At 42.0% G+C, this 22,673-nt stretch overlaps 1 protein-coding gene across 1 annotated transcript in view; it reads right to left on the bottom strand.

Annotated features, from left to right (window-relative positions):
- IQGAP3 (IQ motif containing GTPase activating protein 3) overlaps positions 1 to 22,673 on the bottom strand; it is a 297,924-nt gene that overhangs the window by 241,133 nt on the left and 34,118 nt on the right. The window contains exon 18 of the mRNA XM_053705201.1: positions 9,225 to 9,367. Within this exon, the coding sequence (XP_053561176.1) occupies positions 9,225 to 9,367 (143 nt within the window). The remainder of the gene's footprint in view (positions 1 to 9,224; positions 9,368 to 22,673) is intronic.

Below are 22,673 nucleotides of genomic sequence, written 5' to 3'. Positions count from 1 at the left end.
TGTAGCATCTAAATAGAATTTTAGAGCGCGAACAACATCCAAATTGTGCAACAAACGTTCCTTCTTTGAAACTGGTTTTGGACACAGAGAAGGTACGATAATCTCCTGGTTAATGTTTTTGTTAGAAACAACTTTTGGAAGAAAACCAGGTTTAGTACGTAAAACCACCTTATCTGCATGGAACACCAGATAAGGAGGAGAACACTGCAGAGCAGATAATTCTGAGACTCTTCTAGCAGAAGAAATCGCAACTAAAAACAAAACTTTCCAAGATAATAACTTAATATCAACGGAATGTAAGGGTTCAAACGGAACCCCCTGAAGAACTGAAAGAACTAAATTGAGACTCCAAGGAGGAGTCAAAGGTTTGTAAACAGGCTTGATTCTAACCAGAGCCTGAACAAAGGCTTGAACATCTGGCACAGCTGCCAGCTTTTTGTGAAGTAATACCGACAAGGCAGAAATCTGTCCCTTCAGGGAACTTGCAGATAATCCTTTTTCCAATCCTTCTTGAAGGAAGGATAGAATCCTAGGAATCTTAACCTTGTCCCAAGGGAATCCTTTAGATTCACACCAACAGATATATTTTTTCCAAATTTTGTGGTAAATCTTTCTAGTCACAGGCTTTCTGGCCTGAACAAGAGTATCGATCACAGAATCTGAGAATCCTCGCTTCGATAAAATCAAGCGTTCAATCTCCAAGCAGTCAGCTGGAGTGAAACCAGATTCGGATGTTCGAACGGACCCTGAACAAGAAGGTCTCGTCTCAAAGGTAGCTTCCAAGGTGGAGCCGATGACATATTCACCAGATCTGCATACCAAGTCCTGCGTGGCCACGCAGGAGCTATCAAGATCACCGACGCCCTCTCCTGCTTGATCCTGGCTATCAGCCTGGGGATGAGAGGAAATGGCGGGAACACATAAGCTAGTTTGAAGGTCCAAGGTGCTACTAGTGCATCCACTAGAGCCGCCTTGGGATCCCTGGATCTGGCCCCGTAGCAAGGAACTTTGAAGTTCTGACGAGAGGCCATCAGATCCATGTCTGGAATGCCCCACAGGTGAGTGACTTGGGCAAAGATTTCCGGATGGAGTTCCCACTCCCCCGGATGCAATGTCTGACGACTCAGAAAATCCGCTTCCCAATTTTCCACTCCTGGGATGTGGATAGCAGACAGGTGGCAGGAGTGAGACTCCGCCCAAAGAATAATTTTGGTTACTTCTTCCATCGCTAGGGAACTCCTTGTTCCCCCCTGATGGTTGATGTACGCAACAGTCGTCATGTTGTCTGATTGAAACTCTAAGCCATCTCCGTGGAGATGTTGCCTGTACAACGGCAAAGAGAATGACTGGGGTAGGCGGAGCCTAGGAGGGATCATGTGACCAGCTTTGCTGGGCTCTTTGCCATTTCCTGTTGGGGAAGAGAATATCCCACAAGTAAGGATGACGCCGTGGACCGGACACACCTATGTTGGAGAAATGGGCATGGTTTTATAAGCAAAAGTATCTAAGCTTTTCAGCAAGGACATGGGACTTTCTCAAGGCCTATGAACACTCTTAGAAACAAAAATGTACATTTTGGTAAAAACAAATCTTTACCAAGATGCGAATTTCAGTCTACACAGAAACCAAATACAAATTTATACTGCATGTACACAGAGGAAATGAGAAGAGTGTGCTGCAAAGGCAGGATGATACATATGGCTTAACAGGTAAACATTGGGACCTTATTGACTTAAAATTTAAATTCCATTTGCCCTTTAGATGTACATAGTCTAATGAGAACAGACTCTGCTCAGTTAAGTTTCTGATTAAGATGTCAATTTACCAAATAGCTAAAGAAGCAAACATCAAGGGCTATGTATGAAAGTCTTCTATGAAGCACAGTGTTTGTACCTGCTGCAAAGAAAAACGAATGATTGAATGATTACAGCGACTAATACTAAAGAATATGTTATTTTATATATTTTACTGACATCAATGTTGCCGTTTTACTGTTTCACTTTAGGTCCGAAATAGCTAAATTCTCCACACTACTTATTCCCAAAAAATTGAATTGAATTTAATATCTTTTACAAAGTGTAACAATAATATGTATCTATTTCTATTCACTTTGTAATTATTGTGCTCTCAGGATTTATAGGAATTCTAATTTTAAAAGATTTTTCTTTTTAAATAATGTTTACTTAAAGCGCTTCAGATATGTGAATTTTGTTCATATAGACTACATTTTCTTTTCAATGTTTACAACATAAACTTTCCCCGATAATCACCGTTTTGATACAAGATTTATATACAATTTTTTATACTATTCAACTTGTTGCTTTATTGGTGGAAGTGAAATGTTGTTCACATCGTAAGAAATGTAATGCCATGAATCAAACAGCCCTTCAGAAGTAGACAACAGGTGTGTTTTATTTCAGGTATGATTGGTTTTACGTAGCAGGAAGTGTCTTTTTAAAAAGAAGCATTTGATTAACTTAGCTTAGTCCCTGACGAAGTGCCTACGGGCAGGAAACGCGTCGGACGTTCCCATCTGTTCCTAGCTCTCTCCCGAGCTTGCATGTACCCTTTCAAGTTTGTGACTTTAAATAAAGTCAGTTTTTACCTGCATGACTGTTTGCGGATTGTTTTTCTTTGCAGCAGGTACAAACACTGTGCTTCATATTGGATTTTTCTCCCAGGAGACAGGGGAGTGTCTCCTCACCTGCTTGCAAGAAGCCTTGTTGTCAGCCCGCAGAGCGGAATCAGCAGAAAAAGGTAAAAAACATAATTTATGCTTACCTGATAAATTCCTTTCTTCTGTTGTGTGATCAGTCCACGGGTCATCATTACTTCTGGGATATAACTCCTCCCCAACAGGAAATGCAAGAGGATTCACCCAGCAGAGCTGCATATAGCTCCTCCCCTCTACGTCAGTCCCAGTCATTCGACCAAGAATCAACGAGAAAGGAGTAACCAAGGGTGAAGTGGTGACTGGAGTATAATTTAAAAGATATTTACCTGCCTTAAAACAGGGCGGGCCGTGGACTGATCACACAACAGAAGAAAGGAATTTATCAGGTAAGCATAAATTATGTTTTCTTCTGTTATGTGTGATCAGTCCACGGGTCATCATTACTTCTGGGATACCAATACCAAAGCAAAAGTACACGGATGACGGGAGGGATAGGCAGGCTCATTATATAGAAGGAACCACTGCCTGAAGAACCTTTCTCCCAAAAATAGCCTCCGAAGAAGCAAAAGTGTCAAATTTGTAAAATTTGGAAAAAGTATGAAGCGAAGACCAAGTTGCAGCCTTGCAAATCTGTTCAACAGAGGCCTCATTCTTAAAGGCCCAAGTGGAAGCCACAGCTCTAGTGGAGTGAGCTGTAATTCTTTCAGGAGGCTGCTGACCAGCAGTCTCATAGGCTAAACGTATTATGCTACGAAGCCAAAAAGAGAGAGAGGTAGCAGAAGCTTTTTGACCTCTCCTCTGTCCAGAATAAACGACAAACAGGGAAGAAGTTTGGCGAAAATCTTTAGTTGCCTGCAAGTAGAACTTGAGGGCACGAACTACATCCAGATTGTGTAGAAGACGTTCCTTCTTTGAAGAAGGATTTGGACACAAGGATGGAACAACAATCTCTTGATTGATATTCCTGTTAGTGACCACCTTAGGTAAGAACCCAGGTTTAGTACGCAGAACTACCTTGTCTGAGTGAAAAATCAGATAAGGAGAATCACAATGTAAGGCTGATAACTCAGAGACTCTTCGAGCCGAGGAAATAGCCATTAAAAACAGAACTTTCCAAGATAACAATTTTATATCAATGGAATGAAGGGGTTCAAATGGAACACCCTGTAAAACGTTAAGAACTAAGTTTAAACTCCATGGCGGAGCAACAGCTTTAAACACAGGCTTGATCCTAGCTAAAGCCTGACAAAAAGCCTGGACGTCTGGATTTTCTGACAGACGCCTGTGTAACAAGATGGACAGAGCTGAAATCTGTCCCTTTAATGAACTAGCTGATAAACCCTTTTCTAACCCTTCTTGTAGAAAAGACAATATCCTAGAGATCCTAACCTTACTCCAGGAGTAATGTTTGGATTCGCACCAGTATAGGTATTTACGCCATATTTTATGGTAAATCTTTCTGGTAACAGGCTTCCTAGCCTGTATCAGGGTATCAATAACCGACTCAGAAAAACCACGTTTTGATAAAATCAAACGTTCAATTTCCAAGCAGTCAGCTTCAGAGAAGTTAGATTTTGATGTTTGAATGGACCCTGTATCAGAAGGTCCTGTCTTAGAGGTAGAGACCAAGGCGGACAGGATGACATGTCCACTAGATCTGCATACCAAGTCCTGCGTGGCCATGCAGGCGCTATTAGAATCACTGATGCTCTCTCCTGCTTGATTTTGGCAATCAATCGAGGAAGCAGCGGAAAGGGTGGAAACACATAAGCCATCCCGAAGTTCCAAGGTGCTGTCAAAGCATCTATCAGAACCGCTCCCGGATCCCTGGATCTGGACCCGTAGCGAGGAAGTTTGGCGTTCTGGCGAGACGCCATGAGATCTATCTCTGGTTTGCCCCAACGTCGAAGTATTTGGGCAAAGACCTCCGGATGAAGTTCCCACTCCCCCGGATGAAAAGTCTGGCGACTCAAGAAATCCGCCTCCCAGTTCTCCACTCCCGGGATGTGGATTGCTGACAGGTGGCAAGAGTGAGACTCTGCCCAGCGAATTATCTTTCTTTGATACTTCCACCATTGCTAGGGAGCTTCTTGTCCCTCCCTGATGGTTGATGTAAGCTACAGTCGTGATGTTGTCCGACTGAAACCTGATGAACCCCCGAGTTGTTAATTGGGGCCAAGCTAGAAGGGCATTGAGAACTGCCCTCAATTCCAGAATGTTTATTGGAAGGAGACTCTCCTCCTGATTCCATAGTCCCTGAGCCTTCAGAGAATTCCAGACAGCGCCCCAACCTAGTAGGCTGGCGTCTGTTGTTACAATTGTCCAGTCTGGCCTGCTGAATGGCATCCCCCTGGACAGGTGTGGGCCGATGAAGCCACCATAGAAGAGAATTTCTGGTCTCTTGATTCAGATTCAGAGTAGGGGACAAATCTGAGTAATCCCCATTCCACTGACTTAGCATGCATAATTGCAGAGGTCTGAGGTGTAGGCGTGCAAAAGGTACTATGTCCATTGCCGCTACCATTAAGCCGATCACCTCCATGCATTGAGCTACTGACGGGTGTTGAATGGAATGAAGGACACGGCATGCATTTTGAAGCTTTGTTAACCTGTCCTCTGTCAGGTAAATCTTCATTTCTACAGAATCTATAAGAGTCCCCAAGAATGGAACTCTTGTGAGAGGAAAAAGAGAACTCTTCTTTTCGTTCACTTTCCATCCATGCGACCTTAGAAATGCCAGAACTAACTCTGTATGAGACTTGGCAGTTTGAAAGCTTGAAGCTTGTATTAGAATGTCGTCTAGGTATGGAGCTACCGAAATCCCTCGCGGTCTTAGTACCGCCAGAAGGGCACCCAGAACCTTTGTGAAGATTCTTGGAGCCGTAGCCAATCCGAATGGAAGAGCTACAAACTGGTAGTGCCTGTCTAAGAAGGCAAACCTTAGATACCGGTGATGATCTTTGTGGATCGGTATGTGAAGGTAAGCATCCTTTAAATCCACTGTGGTCATGTACTGACCCTCTTGGATCATGGGTAAGATTGTCCGAATAGTTTCCATTTTGAACGATGGAACTCTTAGGAATTTGTTTAGAATCTTTAAATCTAAGATTGGCCTGAAAGTTCCCTCTTTTTTGGGAACCACAAACAGGTTTGAGTAGAACCCTTGTCCTTGTTCCGACCGCGGAACCGGATGGATCACTCCCATTATTAACAGATCTTGTACGCAGCGTAGAAACGCTTCTTTCTTTATCTGGTTTGTTGACAACCTTGACAGATGAAATCTCCCTCTTGGGGGAGATAATTTGAAGTCTAGAAGGTATCCCTGAGATATGATCTCTAGTGCCCAGGGATCCTGAACATCTCTTGCCCAGGCCTGGGCGAAGAGAGAGAGTCTGCCCCCCACTAGATCCGGTCCCGGATCGGGGGCTCTCGGTTCATGCTGTCTTTGGGGCAGCAGCAGGTTTCCTGGCCTGCTTGCTCTTGTTCCAGGACTGGTTAGGCTTCCAGCCTTGCCTGTAACGAGCAACAGCTCCTTCCTGTTTTGGTGCAGTGGAGGTTGATGCTGCTCCTGTTTTTGAAGTTCCGAAAGGGACGAAAATTAGACTGTCTAGCCTTAGCTTTGGCTTTGTCTTGAGGTAGGGCGTGGCCCTTACCTCCTGTAATGTCAGCGATAATCTCTTTCAAACCGGGGCCCAAATAAAGACTGCCCCTTGAAAGGTATATTAAGTAATTTGGACTTAGAAGTAACATCAGCTGACCAGGATTTTAGCCACAGCGCCCTACGTGCCTGTATGGCGAATCCTGAGTTCTTAGCCGTAAGTTTGGTTTAAATGTACTACGGCCTCCGAAATGAAGGAATTAGCTAGTTTAAGGACTCTAAGCCTGTCCGTAATGTCGTCTAGCGTAGATGAACTAAGGTTCTCTTCAAGCGACTCAATCCAAAATGCTGCCGCAGCCGTAATCGGCGCGATACATGCAAGGGGTTGTAATATAAAACCTTGTTGAACAAACATTTTCTTAAGGTAACCCTCTAATTTTTTATCCATTGGATCTGAGAAAGCACAGCTATCCTCCACCGGGATAGTGGTACGCTTAGCTAAAGTAGAAACTGCTCCCTCCACCTTGGGGACCGTTTGCCATAAGTCCCGAGTGGTGGCGTCTATTGGAAACATCTTTCTAAATATTGGAGGGGGTGAGAACGGCACACCGGGGTCTATCCCACTCCTTAGTAACAATTTCAGTTAGTCTCTTAGGTATAGGAAAAACGTCAGTACTCGCCGTTACCGCAAAGTATTTATCCAACCTACACAGTTTCTCTGGTATTGCAACGGTGTTACAATCGTTGAGAGCTGCTAAGACCTCCCCTAGTAATACACGGAGGTTCTCCAATTTAAATTTAAAATTTGAAATATCTGAGTCCAATCTGTTTGGATCAGAACCGTCACCCACAGAATGAAGCTCTCCGTCCTCATGCTCTGCGAGCTGTGACGCAGTATCAGACATGGCCCTAGCATTGTCAGCGCACTCTGTTCTCACCCCAGAGTGATCACGCTTGCCTCTTAGTTCTGGTAATTTAGACAAAACTTCAGTCATAACAGTAGCCATATCTTGTAATGTTATCTGTAATGGCCGCCCAGATGTACTAGGCGCCAAAATATCACGCACCTCCCGGGCGGGAGATGCAGGTACTGCCGCGTGAGGCGAGTTAGTCGGCATAACTCTCCCCTCGCTGTTTGGTGAAATTTGTTCACATTGTACAGATTGACTTTTATTTAAAGTAGCATCAATACAGTTAGTACATAAATTTCTATTGGGCTCCACCTTGGCATTGGAACAAATGACACAGATATCTTCCTCTGAGTCAGACATGTTTAACACACTAGCAAAAAACTTACAACTTGGTTATAATCTTTTTTAGCAAAAAACGTACTGTGCCTCAAAGAGGTACTAACGATTAAATGACAGTTGAAATAATGAACTGAAAAACAGTTATAGCATCAAACTTTAAAACAACAAAACTTTTAGCAAAGGTTTGTTCCCATTAGTAAAATAACAATAATTAAATTTGACATAAAAAATACAAAGCAACGTTTTTATTCACAGTCACTATAAGAATTCTCACAGCTCTGCTGAGAGAATTTACCTCCCTTCAAAGAAGTTTGAAGACCCCTGAGATCTATCAGAGATGAACCGGATCATGCAGGAAATATAAAAGTAACTGACTGGTATTTTTTGATGCGTAGCAAAGAGCGCCAAAAACGGCCCCTCCCTCTCCCACACAGCAGTGAAGAGAAACGAAACTGTCACAATTAAAGCAAAAAAACTGCCAAGTGGAAAATAATGCCCAAAAAATTTATTCACACAGTACCTCAGCAATGTAAACGATTCTACATTCCAGCAAAAACGTTTAACATGATAAATAGTTATTAAAAAGGATTAGTGACCTTAAACAGAGTAGTTCCGGTGAAATACCATCCCCAGAATACTGAAGTGTATACATACATGTCATTTTAACGGTATGGCAGGATTTTCTCATCAATTCCATTCAGAAAATAAAAACTGCTACATACCTCAATGCAGATTCATCTGCCCGCTGTCCCCTGATCTGAAGCCTTTACCTCCCTCAGATGGCCGAGAACAGCAATATGATCTTAACTACTCCGGTTAAAATCATAGTAAAAAACTCTGACAGATTCTTCCTCAAACTCTGCCAGAGAAGTAATAACACGCTCCGGTGCTATTTTAAAATAACAAACTTTTGATTGAAGTCATAAAAACTAAGTATAATCACCATAGTCCTCTCACACATCCTATCTAGTCGTTGGGTGCAAGAGAATGACTGGGACTGACGTAGAGGGGAGGAGCTATATGCAGCTCTGCTGGGTGAATCCTCTTGCATTTCCTGTTGGGGAGGAGTTATATCCCAGAAGTAATGATGACCCGTGGACTGATCACACATAACAGAAGAAATACTCTGCAATTAGTGTTATACGTTAATGGCACTTACACGCTTAATATTCTGCTTACTTCATTGACAAGACTGAAAAGGGACATATGTTACATACGAATTGCACCAACATTAACTCACAATCTGAGAAGTGACGGCACGTACAGATTTGTTAATAATATTACCTGTACAACTGCAAAACAAGTGCAAATCGTAAATTCAGTGTGCAAATAGCGTATTTTGTTGAATATGAAAGTCTTCTACACACAATGCACAAGTAAACACTGTTAAGAATAATGAATATGCTTTCCATTTAACATGGGGTATTGCAGTTGTTTAAAATAGTAAATTCCAGTAGTTCAGCTATCCAATGGTAGATAGAATTAATCAGAGACTGATGCATTCCGTTATTGTCTTCAAGTCTCATGCCAAAGGGGTTTGGGAAATGAATCAGAACCTCCTCAAACATATTACAATTTATAAAAGGACAAATACATTGAAACAGATGGTTAACAGATATAAACCGTTCTGAGAAAGTTTGTGCCCAAATTGGGCAGCTGTAATCTAGGTAAATCTTTATCTATTTCCATCTGCTTATCTAACCTGGATCTCCTCTCTTGAAAGATGAGTTGTGTTGGAACTGAACCCTGTAGGTCGGTCCCATGTGCCATCAAACGTTCGTAGATGGAAGTAATAATCTCCCTGATCCTTCATCTTGTGTTTTACCCAATAATTTGTCACATCACCTGCATGCAAAAACAACAAAGTAATAATAAAAAAAAAAAAAATTTATGCTTACCTGATAAATCTATTTATTTCTTGACGCGGTGAGTCCGCGGATCATCATCAATTCATGTTGGGAATATCACTCCTGGCCAGCAGGAGGAGGCAAAGAGCACCACAGCAAAGCTGTTAAATTTCACCTCCTACCCACAATCCCCAAGTCATTCGACCAAAGGGAAAGGAGAGAAAGAAAGCAACACAAGGTGCAGAGGTTTATATAACAAAAAAACTCTCTGATAAACTAATCAAGTAAGCATAAAAGAAAATGTATGCTTACCTGATAAATTTATTTCTATTTTGACACGATGAGTCCATGGATCATCTTAATTACTAATGGGATATTCACCTCCTGGTCAGCAGGAGGAGGCAAAGAGCACCACAGCAGAGCTGATAAATAGCTCCTCCCTTCCCTGCCACTCCAGTCATTCGACCAAAGTTAGGAAGAGAAAGGAAAAGCCAAGGTGCAGAGGTGTCTGAAGTTTAAAATAACCCACAACCTGTCTATACGAACAGGGCGGGCCGTGGACTCATTGTGTCAAAAAAGAAATAAATTTATCCGGTATGCATACATTTTCTTTTCTTTTTTAAGACACAATGAGTCCACGGATCATCTTAATTACTAATGGGATTCAATACCCAAGCTAGAGTACACAGATGATACAGGAGGGTCAAGACAGGGAACCTAAACGGAAGGCACCACTGCTTGAAGAACCTTTCTCCCAAAAACAGCCTCAGCCGAGGCAAAAGTGTCAAATTTGTAAAACTTTGAAAAACATAAATGATGTAAGAACTTACCTGATAAATTCATTTCTTTCATATTAGCAAGAGTCCATGAGCTAGTGACGTATGGGATATACATTCCTACCAGGAGGGGCAAAGTTTCCCAAACCTCAAAATGCCTATAAATACACCCCTCGCCACACCCACAAATCAGTTTAACGAATAGCCAAGAAGTGGGGTGATAAGAAAAAAAGTGCGAAAGCATAAAAAAATAAGGAATTGGAATAATTGTGCTTTATACAAAAAAATCATAACCACCACAAAAAAGGGTGGGCCTCATGGACTCTTGCTAATATGAAAGAAATTAATTTATCAGGTAAGTTCTTACATAAATTATGTTTTCTTTCATGTAATTAGAGAGAGTCCATGAGCTAGTGACGTATGGGATAATGACTACCCAAGATGTGGATCTTTCCACGCAAGAGTCACTAGAGAGGGAGGGATAAAATAAAGACAGCCAATTCCTGCTGAAAATAATCCACACCCAAAATAAAGTTTAAATGAAAACATAAGCAGAAGATTCAAACTGAAACAGCTGCCTGAAGTACTTTTCTACCAAAAACTGCTTCAGAAGAAGAAAGCACATCAAAATGGTAGAATTTAGTAAAAGTATGCAAAGAAGACCAAGTTGCTGCTTTGCAAATTTGATCAACCGAAGCTTCATTCCTAAACGCCCAGGAAGTAGAAACTGACCTAGTAGAATGAGCTGTAATCCTCTGAGGCGGAGTTATACCCGACTCAACATAGGCATGATGAATTAAAAATTTCAACCAAGATGCCAAAGAAATGGCAGAAGCTTTCTGGCCTTTTCTAGAACCGGAAAAGATGACAAATAGACTAGAAGTCTTTCGGAAAGTCTTAGTAGCTTCAACATAATATTTCAAAGCTCTAACAACATCCAAAGAAGGCAATGATTTCTCCTTAGAATTCTTAGGATTAGGGCATAATGAAGGAACTACAATTTCTCTACTAATGTTGTTGGAATTCACAACCTTAGGTAAAAATTCAAAAGAAGTTCGCAACACTGCTTTATCCTGATGAAAAATCAGAAAAGGAGACTCACAAGAAAGAGCAGACAATTCTCTTCTGGCGGAAGAGATGGCCAAAAGGAACAAAACTTTCCAAGAAAGTAATTTAATGTCCAATGAATGCATAGGTTCAAACGGAGGAGCTTGAAGAGCCCCCAGAACCAAATTCAAACTCCAAGGAGGAGAAATTGACTTAATGACAGGTTTAATATGAACCGAGGCTTGTACAAAACAATGAATATCAGGAAGATTAGCAATCTTTCTGTGAAAAAGAACAGAAAGAGCAGAGTTTTGACCTTTCAAGGAACTTGCAGACAAACCTTTATCTAAACCATCCTGAAGAAACTGTAAAATTCTCGGAATTCTAAAAGAATGCCAGGAAAAATGATGAGAAAGACACCAAGAAATATAAGTCTTCCAGACTCTAATACTATGTTACAGGCTCGTAAATCTGTATCTAGAGAGATATATTATAATCACAGAGTCAGAGAAACCTCTTTGACCAAGAATCAAGCGTTCAATCTCCATACCTTTAAATTTAAGGATTTGAGATCCTGATGGAAAAAAGGACCTTGCGACAGAAGGTCTGGTCTTAACGGAAGAGTCCACGGTTGGCAAGAGGCCACCCGGACAAGATCCGCATACCAAAACCTGTGAGGCCATGCTGGAGCTACCAGCAGAACAAACTAGCATTCCTTCAGAATCTTGGAGATTACTCTTGGAAGAAGAACTAGAGGCGGAAAGATATAGGCAGGATGATACTTCCAAGGAAGTGATAATGCATCCACTGCCTCCGCCTGAGGATCCCGGGATCTGGACAGATACCTGGGAAGTTTCTTGTTTAGATGAGAAGCCATCAGATCTATTTCTGGAAGTTCCCACATTTGAACAATCTGAAGAAATACCTCTGGGTGAAGAGACCATTCGCCCGGATGCAACGTTTGGCGACTGAGATAATCCGCTTCCCAATTGTCTATTCCTGGAATATGAACCGCAGAGATTAGACAGGAGCTGGATTCCGCCCAAACCAGAATTTGAGATACTTCTTTCATAGCCAGAGGACTGTGAGTCCCTCCTTGATGATTGATGTATGCCACAGTTGTGACATTGTCTGTCTGAAAACAAATGAACGATTCTCTCTTCAGAAGAGGCCAAGACTGAAGAGCTCTGAAAATTGCACGAGTTCCAAAATATTGATCGGTAATCTCACCTCCTAAGATTCCCAAACCCCTTGTGCTGTCAGAGACCCCCACACAGCTCCCCAACCTGTAAGACTTGCATCTGTTGAAATTACAGTCCAGGTCGGAAGAAAAAAATTAGCCCCCTGAACTAAACGATGGTGATCTGTCCACCACGTCAGAGAGTGTCGTACAATCGGTTTTAAAGATATTAATTGAGATATCTTTGTGTAATCCCTGCACCACTGGTTCAGCATACAGAGCTGAAGAGGCCGCATGTGAAAACGAGCAAAGGGGATCGCGTCCGATGCCGCAGTCATAAGACCTAGAATTTCCATGCATAAGGCTACCGAAGGGAAAGATTGTGACTGAAGGTTTCGACAAGCTGATATCAACTTTAGATGTCTCATGTCTATCAAAGATAGAGTCATGGATACTGAATCTATCTGAAAACCTAAAAAGGTTACCTAAGTCTGAGGAATCAATCAACTTTTTGGTAAATTGATCCTCCAACCATGATGTTGAAGAAACAACACAAGTCGATTCGAATGAGATTCTGCTAAATATGAAGACTGAGCAAGTACCAACATATCGTCCAAATAAGGAATACCACAAATCCCTGTTCTCTGATTACAGACAGAAGGGCACAGAGAACCTTCGTAAAAAATTCTTGGAGCTGTAGCTAGGCCAAACGGCAGAGCCACAAACTGGTAATGCTTATCTAGGAAAGAGAATCTCAGAAACTGATAGTGATCTGGATGAATCGGAATATGCAGATATGCATCCTGTAAATCTATAGTAGACATATAATGCCCTTGTTGAACAAAAGGCAGGATAGTCCTTACAGTTACCATTTTGAATGTTGGTATCCTTACATAACGATTCAATATTTTTAGATCCAGAACTGGTCTGAAGGAATTTTCCTTCTTTGGTACAATGAAGAGATTTGAATAAAACCCCAGTCCCTGTTCCAGAACTGGAACTGGCAAAATTACTCCTGTCAACTCTAGATCTGAAACACATTTCAGAAATGCTTGAGCCTTCGCTGGGTTTACTGGGACACGGGAAAGAAAAAATCTCTTTGCAGGAGGCCTTATCTTGAAGCCAATTCTGTACCCTTCTGAAACAATGTTCTGAATCCAAAGATTGTGAACGGAATTGATCCAAATTTCTTAGAAAAAACGTAATCTGCCCCTTACCAGCTGAGCTGGAATGAGGGCCACACCTTCATGTGGACTTAGGAGCTGGTTTTGATTTTCTAAAAGGCTTGGATTTATTCCAGACTGGAGATGGTTTCCAAACTGATACCGCTCCTGAGGATGAAGGATCAGGTTTTTGTTCCTTGTTGTGACAAAAGGAATGAAAACGATCATTACCCTGGAAAGAAAGGGAAAGCAGAGTAGACTTATAAGACATAACAGCATTCCAAGTCTTAAACCATAAAGCTCTTCTAGCTAAAATAGCTAGAGACATATACCTGACATCAACTCTAATGATATCAAAGATGGCATTACAAATAAAATTATTAGCATGTTGAAGAATAAAAATGCTATGAGAATTATGATCTGTTACTTGTTGCGCTAAAGCTTCTAACCAAAAGATGAAGCTGCAGCAACATCCACTAAAGATATAGCAGGTCTAAGAAGATTACCTGAACACAAGTAAGCATTTCTTAGAAAGGATTCAATTTTCCTATCTAAAGGATCCTTAAGGAAGTACCATCTGCCGTAGGAATAGAACGCTTAACAAGAGTAGAGACAGCCCCATCAACTTTAGGGATTTTGTCCCAAAACTCTAATCTGTCAGATGGCACAGGATATAATTTGCTTAAAACGTTAGAGAAGGAGTAAATGAATTACCCAAATTATTCCATTCCCTGGAAATTACTTCAGAAATAGCACTAGGGACAGGAAAAACTTCTGGAATAACTACAGGAGATTTAAAAACCTTATCTAAACGTTTAGATTTAGTATCAAGAGGACCAGAATCCTCAATTTCTAATGCAATTAGGACTTCTTTAAGTAAAGAACGAATAAATTTCATTTGAAATAAATATGAAGATTTATCAGCATCAACCTCTGAGACAGAATCCTCTGAACCAGAAGAACCATTATCAGAATGATGATGTTCATTTAAAAATTCATCTGAAAAATGAGAAGTTTTAAAGACTTTTTACATTTACTAGAAGGAGGAATAACAGACATAGCCTTCTTAATGGATTTAAAAACAAAATCTCTTATGTTATCAGGAACACTCTGAGTATTAGATGTTGACAGAACAGCAACAGGTAATGTAACAGTACTTAAAGGAAATATTACCTGCATAAACAGTTTGTCATGACAAAACAGTACAAACAACAGCTAGAGGAACAGATACCATAAGTTTATAGTAGATACACTTAGCTTTGGTAGCTCCAGCCCCAGGCAGGGATATTCTAGAAGTATCTTCTGACTCAGCTTCAACGTGGTACATCTTGCAATATGTAAAAGAAAAAACAACATATAAAGCAAAATTGATCAAATTCCTTAAATGACAGTTTCAGGAATGGGAAAAAAATGCCAGTGAATAAGCTTCTAGCAACCAGAAGCAAAAAATCAATGAGACTTAAATAATGTGGAGACAAAAGTGACGCCCATATTTTTTCGCGCCAAAAAAAAAGACGCCCACATTATTTGGCGCCTAAATGCTTTTGGCGGCAAAAATGACGCCACATCCGGAACGCCGACACTTTTGGCGCAAAAGAACGTCAAAAATGACGCCACTTCCGGCGACACGTATGACGCCGGAAACAGAAAATAATTTTTGCGCCAAAAAAGTCTGCGCCAAGAATGACGCAATAAAATGAAGCATTTTCAGCCCCCGCGAGCCTAACAGCCCACAGGGAAAGTCAAATTTTTAAGGTAAGAAAAAAAATGAATTATTCATATGCATTATCCCAAATATGAAACTGACTGTCTGAAATAAAGGAATGTTGAACATCCTGAGTCAAGGCAAATAAATGTTTGAATACATATATTTAGAACTTTATAAAAAAGTGCCCAACCATAGCTTAGAGTGTCACAGAAAATAAGACTTACTTACCCCAGGACACTCATCTACATGTAGTAGAAAGCCAAACCAGTACTGAAACGAGAATCAGTAGAGGAAATGGTATATATAAGAGTATATCGTCGATCTGAAAAGGGAGGTAAGAGATGAATCTCTACGACCGATAACAGAGAACCTATGAAATAGACCCCGTAGAAGGAGATCACTGCATTCAAATAGGCAATACTCTCCTCACATCCCTCTGACATTCACTGCACGCTGAGAGGAAAACCGGGCTCCAACCTGCTGCGGAGCGCATATCAACGTAGAATCTAGCACAAACTTACTTCACCACCTCCATAGGAGGCAAAGTTTGTAAAACTGATTTGTGGGTGTGGTGAGGGGTGTATTTATAGGCATTTTGAGGTTTGGGAAACTTTGCCCCTCCTGGTAGGAATGTATATCCCATACGTCACTAGCTCATGGACTCTTGCTAATTACATGAAAGAAAAGTGTGAAGAGAGGACCAAGTTGCAGCCTTGCAAATCTGTTCCACAGAAGCTTCATTTTTGAATGCCCATGAGGAAGCAACAGCCCTTGTGGAATGAGCCGTAACTCTCTCAGGAGGCTGCTGTCCAGCAGTCTCATATGCAAAACGTATGATGCTCTTCAGCCAAAAAGAAAGAAGTAGCCGTAGCTTTCTGTCCCTTGCGTTTTCCTGAGAAAACCACAAACAAAGAAGAAGACTGAACAAAGTCCTTAGTCGCCTGCAGGTAAAACTTTAAAGCAGGGACCACATCCAAATTGTGCAAAAGTCTTTCCCTTCTTAGAAGGATTAGGACACAAGGAAGGCACAACAATCTCCTGATTAATGTTCCGATCAGAAACAACCTTAGGAAGAAATTCTAATTTGGTACGCAAAACTACCTTATTTGCATGGAAAATAAGATAAGGAGACTCATACTGTAATGCCGAGAGTTCAGACACTCTCCGAGCAGAAGAAATAGCCACCAGAAATAAAACCTTCCAAGATAACAACTTAATATCTAAGGAATGCATAGGCTCAAACGGAGCCCCTTGAACGTTGAGAACTAAATTAAGACTCCATGGAGGAGTAACGGATTTGAACACAGGCCTGATTCTGACTAAGGCCTGACAAAAAGACTGTACATCTGGGACATCCGCCAGACGTTTGTGTAACAAGATAGACAAAGCCAAGATTTTACTCTTTAGGGAACTCGTCGATAAACCCTTCTCCAAACCTTCCTGGAGAAAAGACAAAATCCTAGGAATCCTAACTGTACTCCATGAGTAGCCCTTGGATTCCCACCAATAAAGATATTTACGCCAAATCTTATGGTAAATCCTTCTAGTTACAGGTTTACGAGCCTGAATCATGGTCTCTATAACCGAATCAGAAAACTCCCGCTTGGATAAAATTAAGCGTTCAATCTCCAAGCAGTCGGCTTCAGAGAAACTAGATTTGGGTGAAGGAAGGGCGCCTGAACCAGAAGGTCTTTCCTCAACGGAAGTCTCCAAGGTGGTAGAGATGTCATCTCCACCAGATCTGCATACCACATCCTGCGAGGCCAGGCCGGTGCTATGAGGATCACCGAGGCCCTTTCCTGTTTGACTCTAGCAATTACTCGAGGAAGAAGAACAAAACGGAGGAAACAGGTATGCTAGATTGAAATTCCAAGGGGCCACCAGAGCATCTATCAGTTCCGCTTGGGGATCCCTGGATCTCAACCCGTATCTCGGGAGCTTTCCATTCTGCTGCGATGCCATGAGATCTAACTCCGGCTGACCCCACTTGAGAATCAGGCTGGAGAACACTTCTGGATGGAGTTTCCACTCCCCCGGATGAAAGGTCTGCCTGCTCAGAAAATCCGCCTCCCAGTTGTCCACCCCTGGGATATGCATCACCGACAGACAGCAAGAATGGGCCTCCGCCCACTGAATTATTTTGGAAACCTCTGCCATCACCAAGGAACTCCTTGTTCCTCCCTGATGATTGATGTAGGCCACTGACGTTATGTTGTCCGACTGGTACCTGAAACTGAACCGAGGCTAACTGGGGCCAGGCCAGAAGAGCATTGTAGATTGCTCTCAGTTCCAGAATGTTTATGGGTAAAACGGACTCTGCCTAAGTCCATATTCCCTGAGCCTTTAGAGAGCCCCAGACTGCTCCCCACCCTAGAAGGCTGGCATCTGTTGTCACAATCACCCAAGATGGCCTGCGAAAGCATATTCCTTGGGAGAGATGATCCAGAGACAACCACCATTGTAGAGAGTCCCTTGTCTCCTGCTCCAGAAGAAGCCGAGGGGACAAGTCCGAATAATCTCCGTTCCATTGTCTCAGCATGTTCAACTGCAGAGCTCTGAGATGGAAGCGAGCAAACGGGATGATGTCCATTGCTGCCACCATCAGTCCGATTAACTCCATGCACTGAGCCACTGATGGACGATGAGTGGACTGAAGGGCTAGACAAGTATCGATAATCTTTGATTTCCTGACATCTGTCAGAAAAATCTTCATAGACAGAGAGTCTATTATGGTTCCTAGGAAAGTCACCCTTGTGTTTGGAACTAAGGAACTCTTTTCTAAATTCACCTTCAAGCCGTGTGATCTTAGGAAGGACAACACCAAGTCCGTGTGGGATCTTGCTAGCTGAAAGGATGGTGCTTGAACTAGAATGTCGTCCACATAAGGCGCCACTGCAATGCCTTTTGATCGAAGAACCTCCAACAGAGATCCCAGCACCTTTGTGAAGATTCTGGGGGCTGTGGCAAGACCGAAAGGAAGAGCCACAAACTGGTAGCGTTTGTCCATAAAGGCAAACCTTAAAAACTTGTGATGATCCCTGTCAATGGGAACATGTAGATACGCGTCCTTTATATCCACTGTTGTCATAAATTGACCCTCTTGGATCAATGGAACGAATAGTTTCCACCTTGAAAGACGGTACCCTGAGAAACTTGTTTAGACTATTGAGGTCTAGAATCGGTCTGAAGGTTCCCTCTTTTTCGGGAACCACGAATAGATTGGAATAAAACCCCAGTCCCTGAATCGGAATGGGTACAATCACTCCCAGAGCGAAGAGGTTTCCTACACAGTGTAAGAACGCCTCTCTCTTTATCTGGTCTGCAGATAATCTTGAAATTAGAAATTTGCCTCTGGGAGGAAAAACCTTGAACTCCAGTTTGTATCCCTGAGACACTATTTCTATTGCCCAGGGATCCTGGACATCCCGAACCCAGGCATGAACGAAGAAGGAAAGTCTGCCCCCTACCAGATCTGGTCCCGGATCGGGGGCATGCCCTTCATGCTGTCTTGGAATCACTAACCGGATTCTTGGACTGCTTTCCTTTGTTCCAAGACTGGCTGGGTCTCCATGTAGGTTTGGACTGTTCCTGCTTGGAGGAGGAAGAGGAAGAGTTTCCCTTGAAATTTCAAAAGGAACGAAAATTGCTTTGTCGTCCTTTTTGTTTATTTCTCTTGTCTTGCGGGAGAAGATGACCCTTACCTCCCGTGATATCAGAAATAATCTCCTTCAGATAGGGTCCGAACAAAGCCTTCCCCTTGTAAGGAATGGCTAGAAGTTTAGACTTGGATGACACATCCGCAGACCAAGGCTTTAACCATAAGGCTCTGCGGGCCAAGATAGAGAAAATCGATATCTTCGCTCCCAATTTGATAACTATCCTCTATGGGAATAGTAGTTCTTTTAGCAAGGGTAGAAACAGCTCCTTCTAACTTAGGAACAGTTTGCCAAGCCTCCTTAACAGAGTCGGCTATTGAAAACATTTTCTTAAAAATAGGAGAGGGAGAAAAAGGGATGCCCGGTCTCTCCCATTCCTTTGCAATAATTTCAGTAGCTCTCTTAGGGCCTGGAAATACATCTGTATAGGAAGGAACCTCAAAATATCTGTCCAGTTTACTAGACTTCTGAGGGACAACCACCACTGTGGAGTCACTATCATCCACGGTAATCAAAACCTCCCTGAGTAACAGACGAAGGTGATCAAGTTTAAATCTGAAAGATACCACCTCCGAATCCGTCAGGGGTACTAAACCCTCTGAATCTGAAATGTATCCTTCAGAAGCTACTGCAGTACCCTCCTCTTCAGGCTGTTGGGAGGATACGTCTGAAATTGCTACAATTGCGTCCAATACCTCGTTTACTGAATGTCTGTTTGCGGAGAAAACTGCGGCATAAATTGACCTTCAACATTAGACTCTTGGACAACATCTGCCTTAGAAGAGACTGGCTCTGAAATATTATCCCTATAACTTAGTCATTTGAATACATGAAGGACAGAAAGGGATTGGTGGTTCCACATTAGCGTCAAAACATAAAGCACAGTTGACATATTGTAAGTCCCCTTGGTCCATGCTTGCACACAATTTACCAAATAAAATTATCATTAAAAAAAAATTATCCAACTAATTTGGGAAAAATAATTGTAAAAAAAAAACACACAAAAAAAACAACCCGTTACTGTCTCTTTAAATTTAAAACGGTTCTTTTATTTTTGCTGCAAAATGTGAAATTAACGTTATCCTGTGTACTACCAAAAACGATTAACTTGCCCCAAACCTCTGCACCTCAGCACTCTGCTGAAGTGCTCCTACCTGACAGTATATCGTTAGGATCCAAAACGATCTTATTTCCAATTTTCAGCGTTACTCTCTTTCTGCTTGAAAATTTCTGTCAACCAAATGATGCAGGAAAAGCACCGTGTCTGCACTAGTAACGCATATCTCTCATGCGTCTCCAGAACAGACCGGTGAAATTGCGCACTGTCTCAGAGCTTGAAGCGCTACTGAATGGCGCCAAAAAAACGGAACCATCGTGGGCGTGACCTAAGACACCATACAACACTAAATGTGAAACCACCGGAGCCATTAATGTACCTCCTTCAGAGAAAACACTGCTTTCTCCAACCCCAGTGCCCTGTTCCATACACTGCCCAAATATCTTTCTCATAGGAAAGAAACAATGTCCCTACATAAAGAACTGTATAGTTAAAAATAGCCCCTTATGTCATAGAATGGGTTATTAAAATTTCTGAGACCTTATCCCCAGAACTTACGGCAGAACTTACCTTGTCTTCTGCCTGGCAGCAAGGCAGCTCTCAGGCTTGAGAGGTCCTGTCCCTCACATAGACAGGAAATCAAAATGCTGAGTCAACGAATATCTCAGACTGAAGGATAAGGGCAGCAAGTAAATTATGGGAGGCGCAGTGAAAATTATGTCCCACAAGTTCCCATTGCTCTAAAGCCACCAAAGCTCTACTGTAGAGACTGATATGGGTTACGGCTACACCCTAAAACAAAGCAGCACACGCTGGCACTACTTTAAAAATAATAAACTCTTGATTGAAGAATCTAATCTAACACCTCACTTTACCTCTTCCTATCACTAACATAGGCAAAGAGAATGACTGGGCTGGGAGGGAAGGGAGGAGCTATTCAACAGCTCTGCTGTGGTGCTCTTTGCCTCCTCCTGCTGACCAGGAGGTGAATATCCCATTAGTAATTAAGATGATCCGTGGACTCATCGTGTCTTTAAAAATAAATTGTTTTCTTTCTAATTACACGGTGAGTCCACAGATCATCATCAATTACTGTTGGGAATCAATACCCAAGCTAGAGGACACAGATAAGGGAGGGACAAGACAGGTAACCTAAACAGAAGGCACCACACTGCCTAAAAAAAAACAACAACAAAAAACATTTCTTCCAAAGTAAACTTCAGCAGAAGCAACATGTCAAATATATAAGTATAGAAAAGGTATGCATAGAAGACTAAGTTGCAGTCCTGCAAACTTGTTCAACAGAAAAAAGAACCAGCCCTCAAGGAATGAGCCGTGACTCTCTCATGAGGCTAAAATCCAGCAGTGACATAGGTCAAATGATAAAACTCTTCAGCCAGAGTGAATGAAAATGAACCATAGTTCTCTGACCCTTGGATTTCCCAGAGAAACAAAACAGAAGACCAACAGAAGACCTTTGCAAAAAAAAAAAAAAAAAAAAAAACACAACTGCGCAAGCACCACAACTAGGTTGTGGAACAAACCGTCCTTAAGAGAAAGGAATAAAAAAGGTACAAATATTTCCTGACCAGTATACCTTATTGAAACCACTCTAGGAAGGGAAACTAACGTAGAACGCAGAGCCACCTTATTTGGAAAAGAGAAGATAAGGGGACCATAAAGCATCGGCGAGAGTTCAGAAACTCTCTTAGTAGAAACAAAACCTTCCAAGATAACATCTTAATATCTAAGGAATGTATAGGCTCAAACAGGACCTGATGCCAGGTTAAGAACAAGGTTACGACTTCTAAGTGGAGCAACTGATTTAACACAGGCCTGATGCTGACCCAGGCCTGACAAAAAGATTGGACAGCCAGAAATAACATAACTTGGCTCTTCCAGTTGATATTGGTCTATTAACACTCATTGTTAATGGTAGACACATATTGTACATTTACCACGTCCATGATACACCTGTATAGTAGAATGTGTAAGACAGAAATCTGACCCCTGAGGGTACTGCCCACTCCAAGCCTTTCTGGAGAAAGACAATTCCCAGGATCCTGACCCAACTCCAAGAGAAAACCTTGGATTCAAACTAATAAGATATTTACGTTAAATGCTATGGAAAATCTAGGAATTGGCATGCAAGCCCGAAACACGGTCTTAAAGACTGAGGCAAAAAAAACATGCTTAGACCAACTAAGCGATCAATATCCAAGCAGTAGGCTCTAGAGAAGATGAAAATAAAGAGAAAGAAGGTCCCCTATTCAGAAGGTCCTTACTCATAAACAGTCTCCAAGGAGGGAAAGGAGACCATTACTCTAGGTCATCATACCAGATCCTGTGAGGCCACGCAGGAGCTAAGATATTAATCGGCTCTTTCTCCTGTTAGATACGATAACTCGTGAAAGGAGAGAAAAAAATGGAGGAATTAGATATGCAAGACTAATTCCTAAGAAAACAACCATCAGAAAATTTGGCAAGGTAGTCTGCGACCACATGACCCTGAACTTACCACATAAGCTCGGCAGTCTGAGAAACGGCAGTTGTCAGCTCCAGAACCCCCCTTTTAGGGTTTACCTGGAAGACACCTCCAGACAGAGAATCACTCGCCAGAGAGAATTATCAGACTGATTAATACTCCAAACGTTCACCCCTAGAGAGAGGAGACCAAACAGCCATTGTGAATTGCCACTGAGCAATCAATCACCTCA

Source organism: Bombina bombina, chromosome 1, assembly GCF_027579735.1.
Source record: "Bombina bombina isolate aBomBom1 chromosome 1, aBomBom1.pri, whole genome shotgun sequence".
In the NCBI taxonomy this organism is placed as follows: Eukaryota; Metazoa; Chordata; class Amphibia; order Anura; family Bombinatoridae; genus Bombina; species Bombina bombina.
Note: the sequence above shows the minus strand (reverse complement) of the source record. Positions and strands in the feature narration are given on the sequence as shown.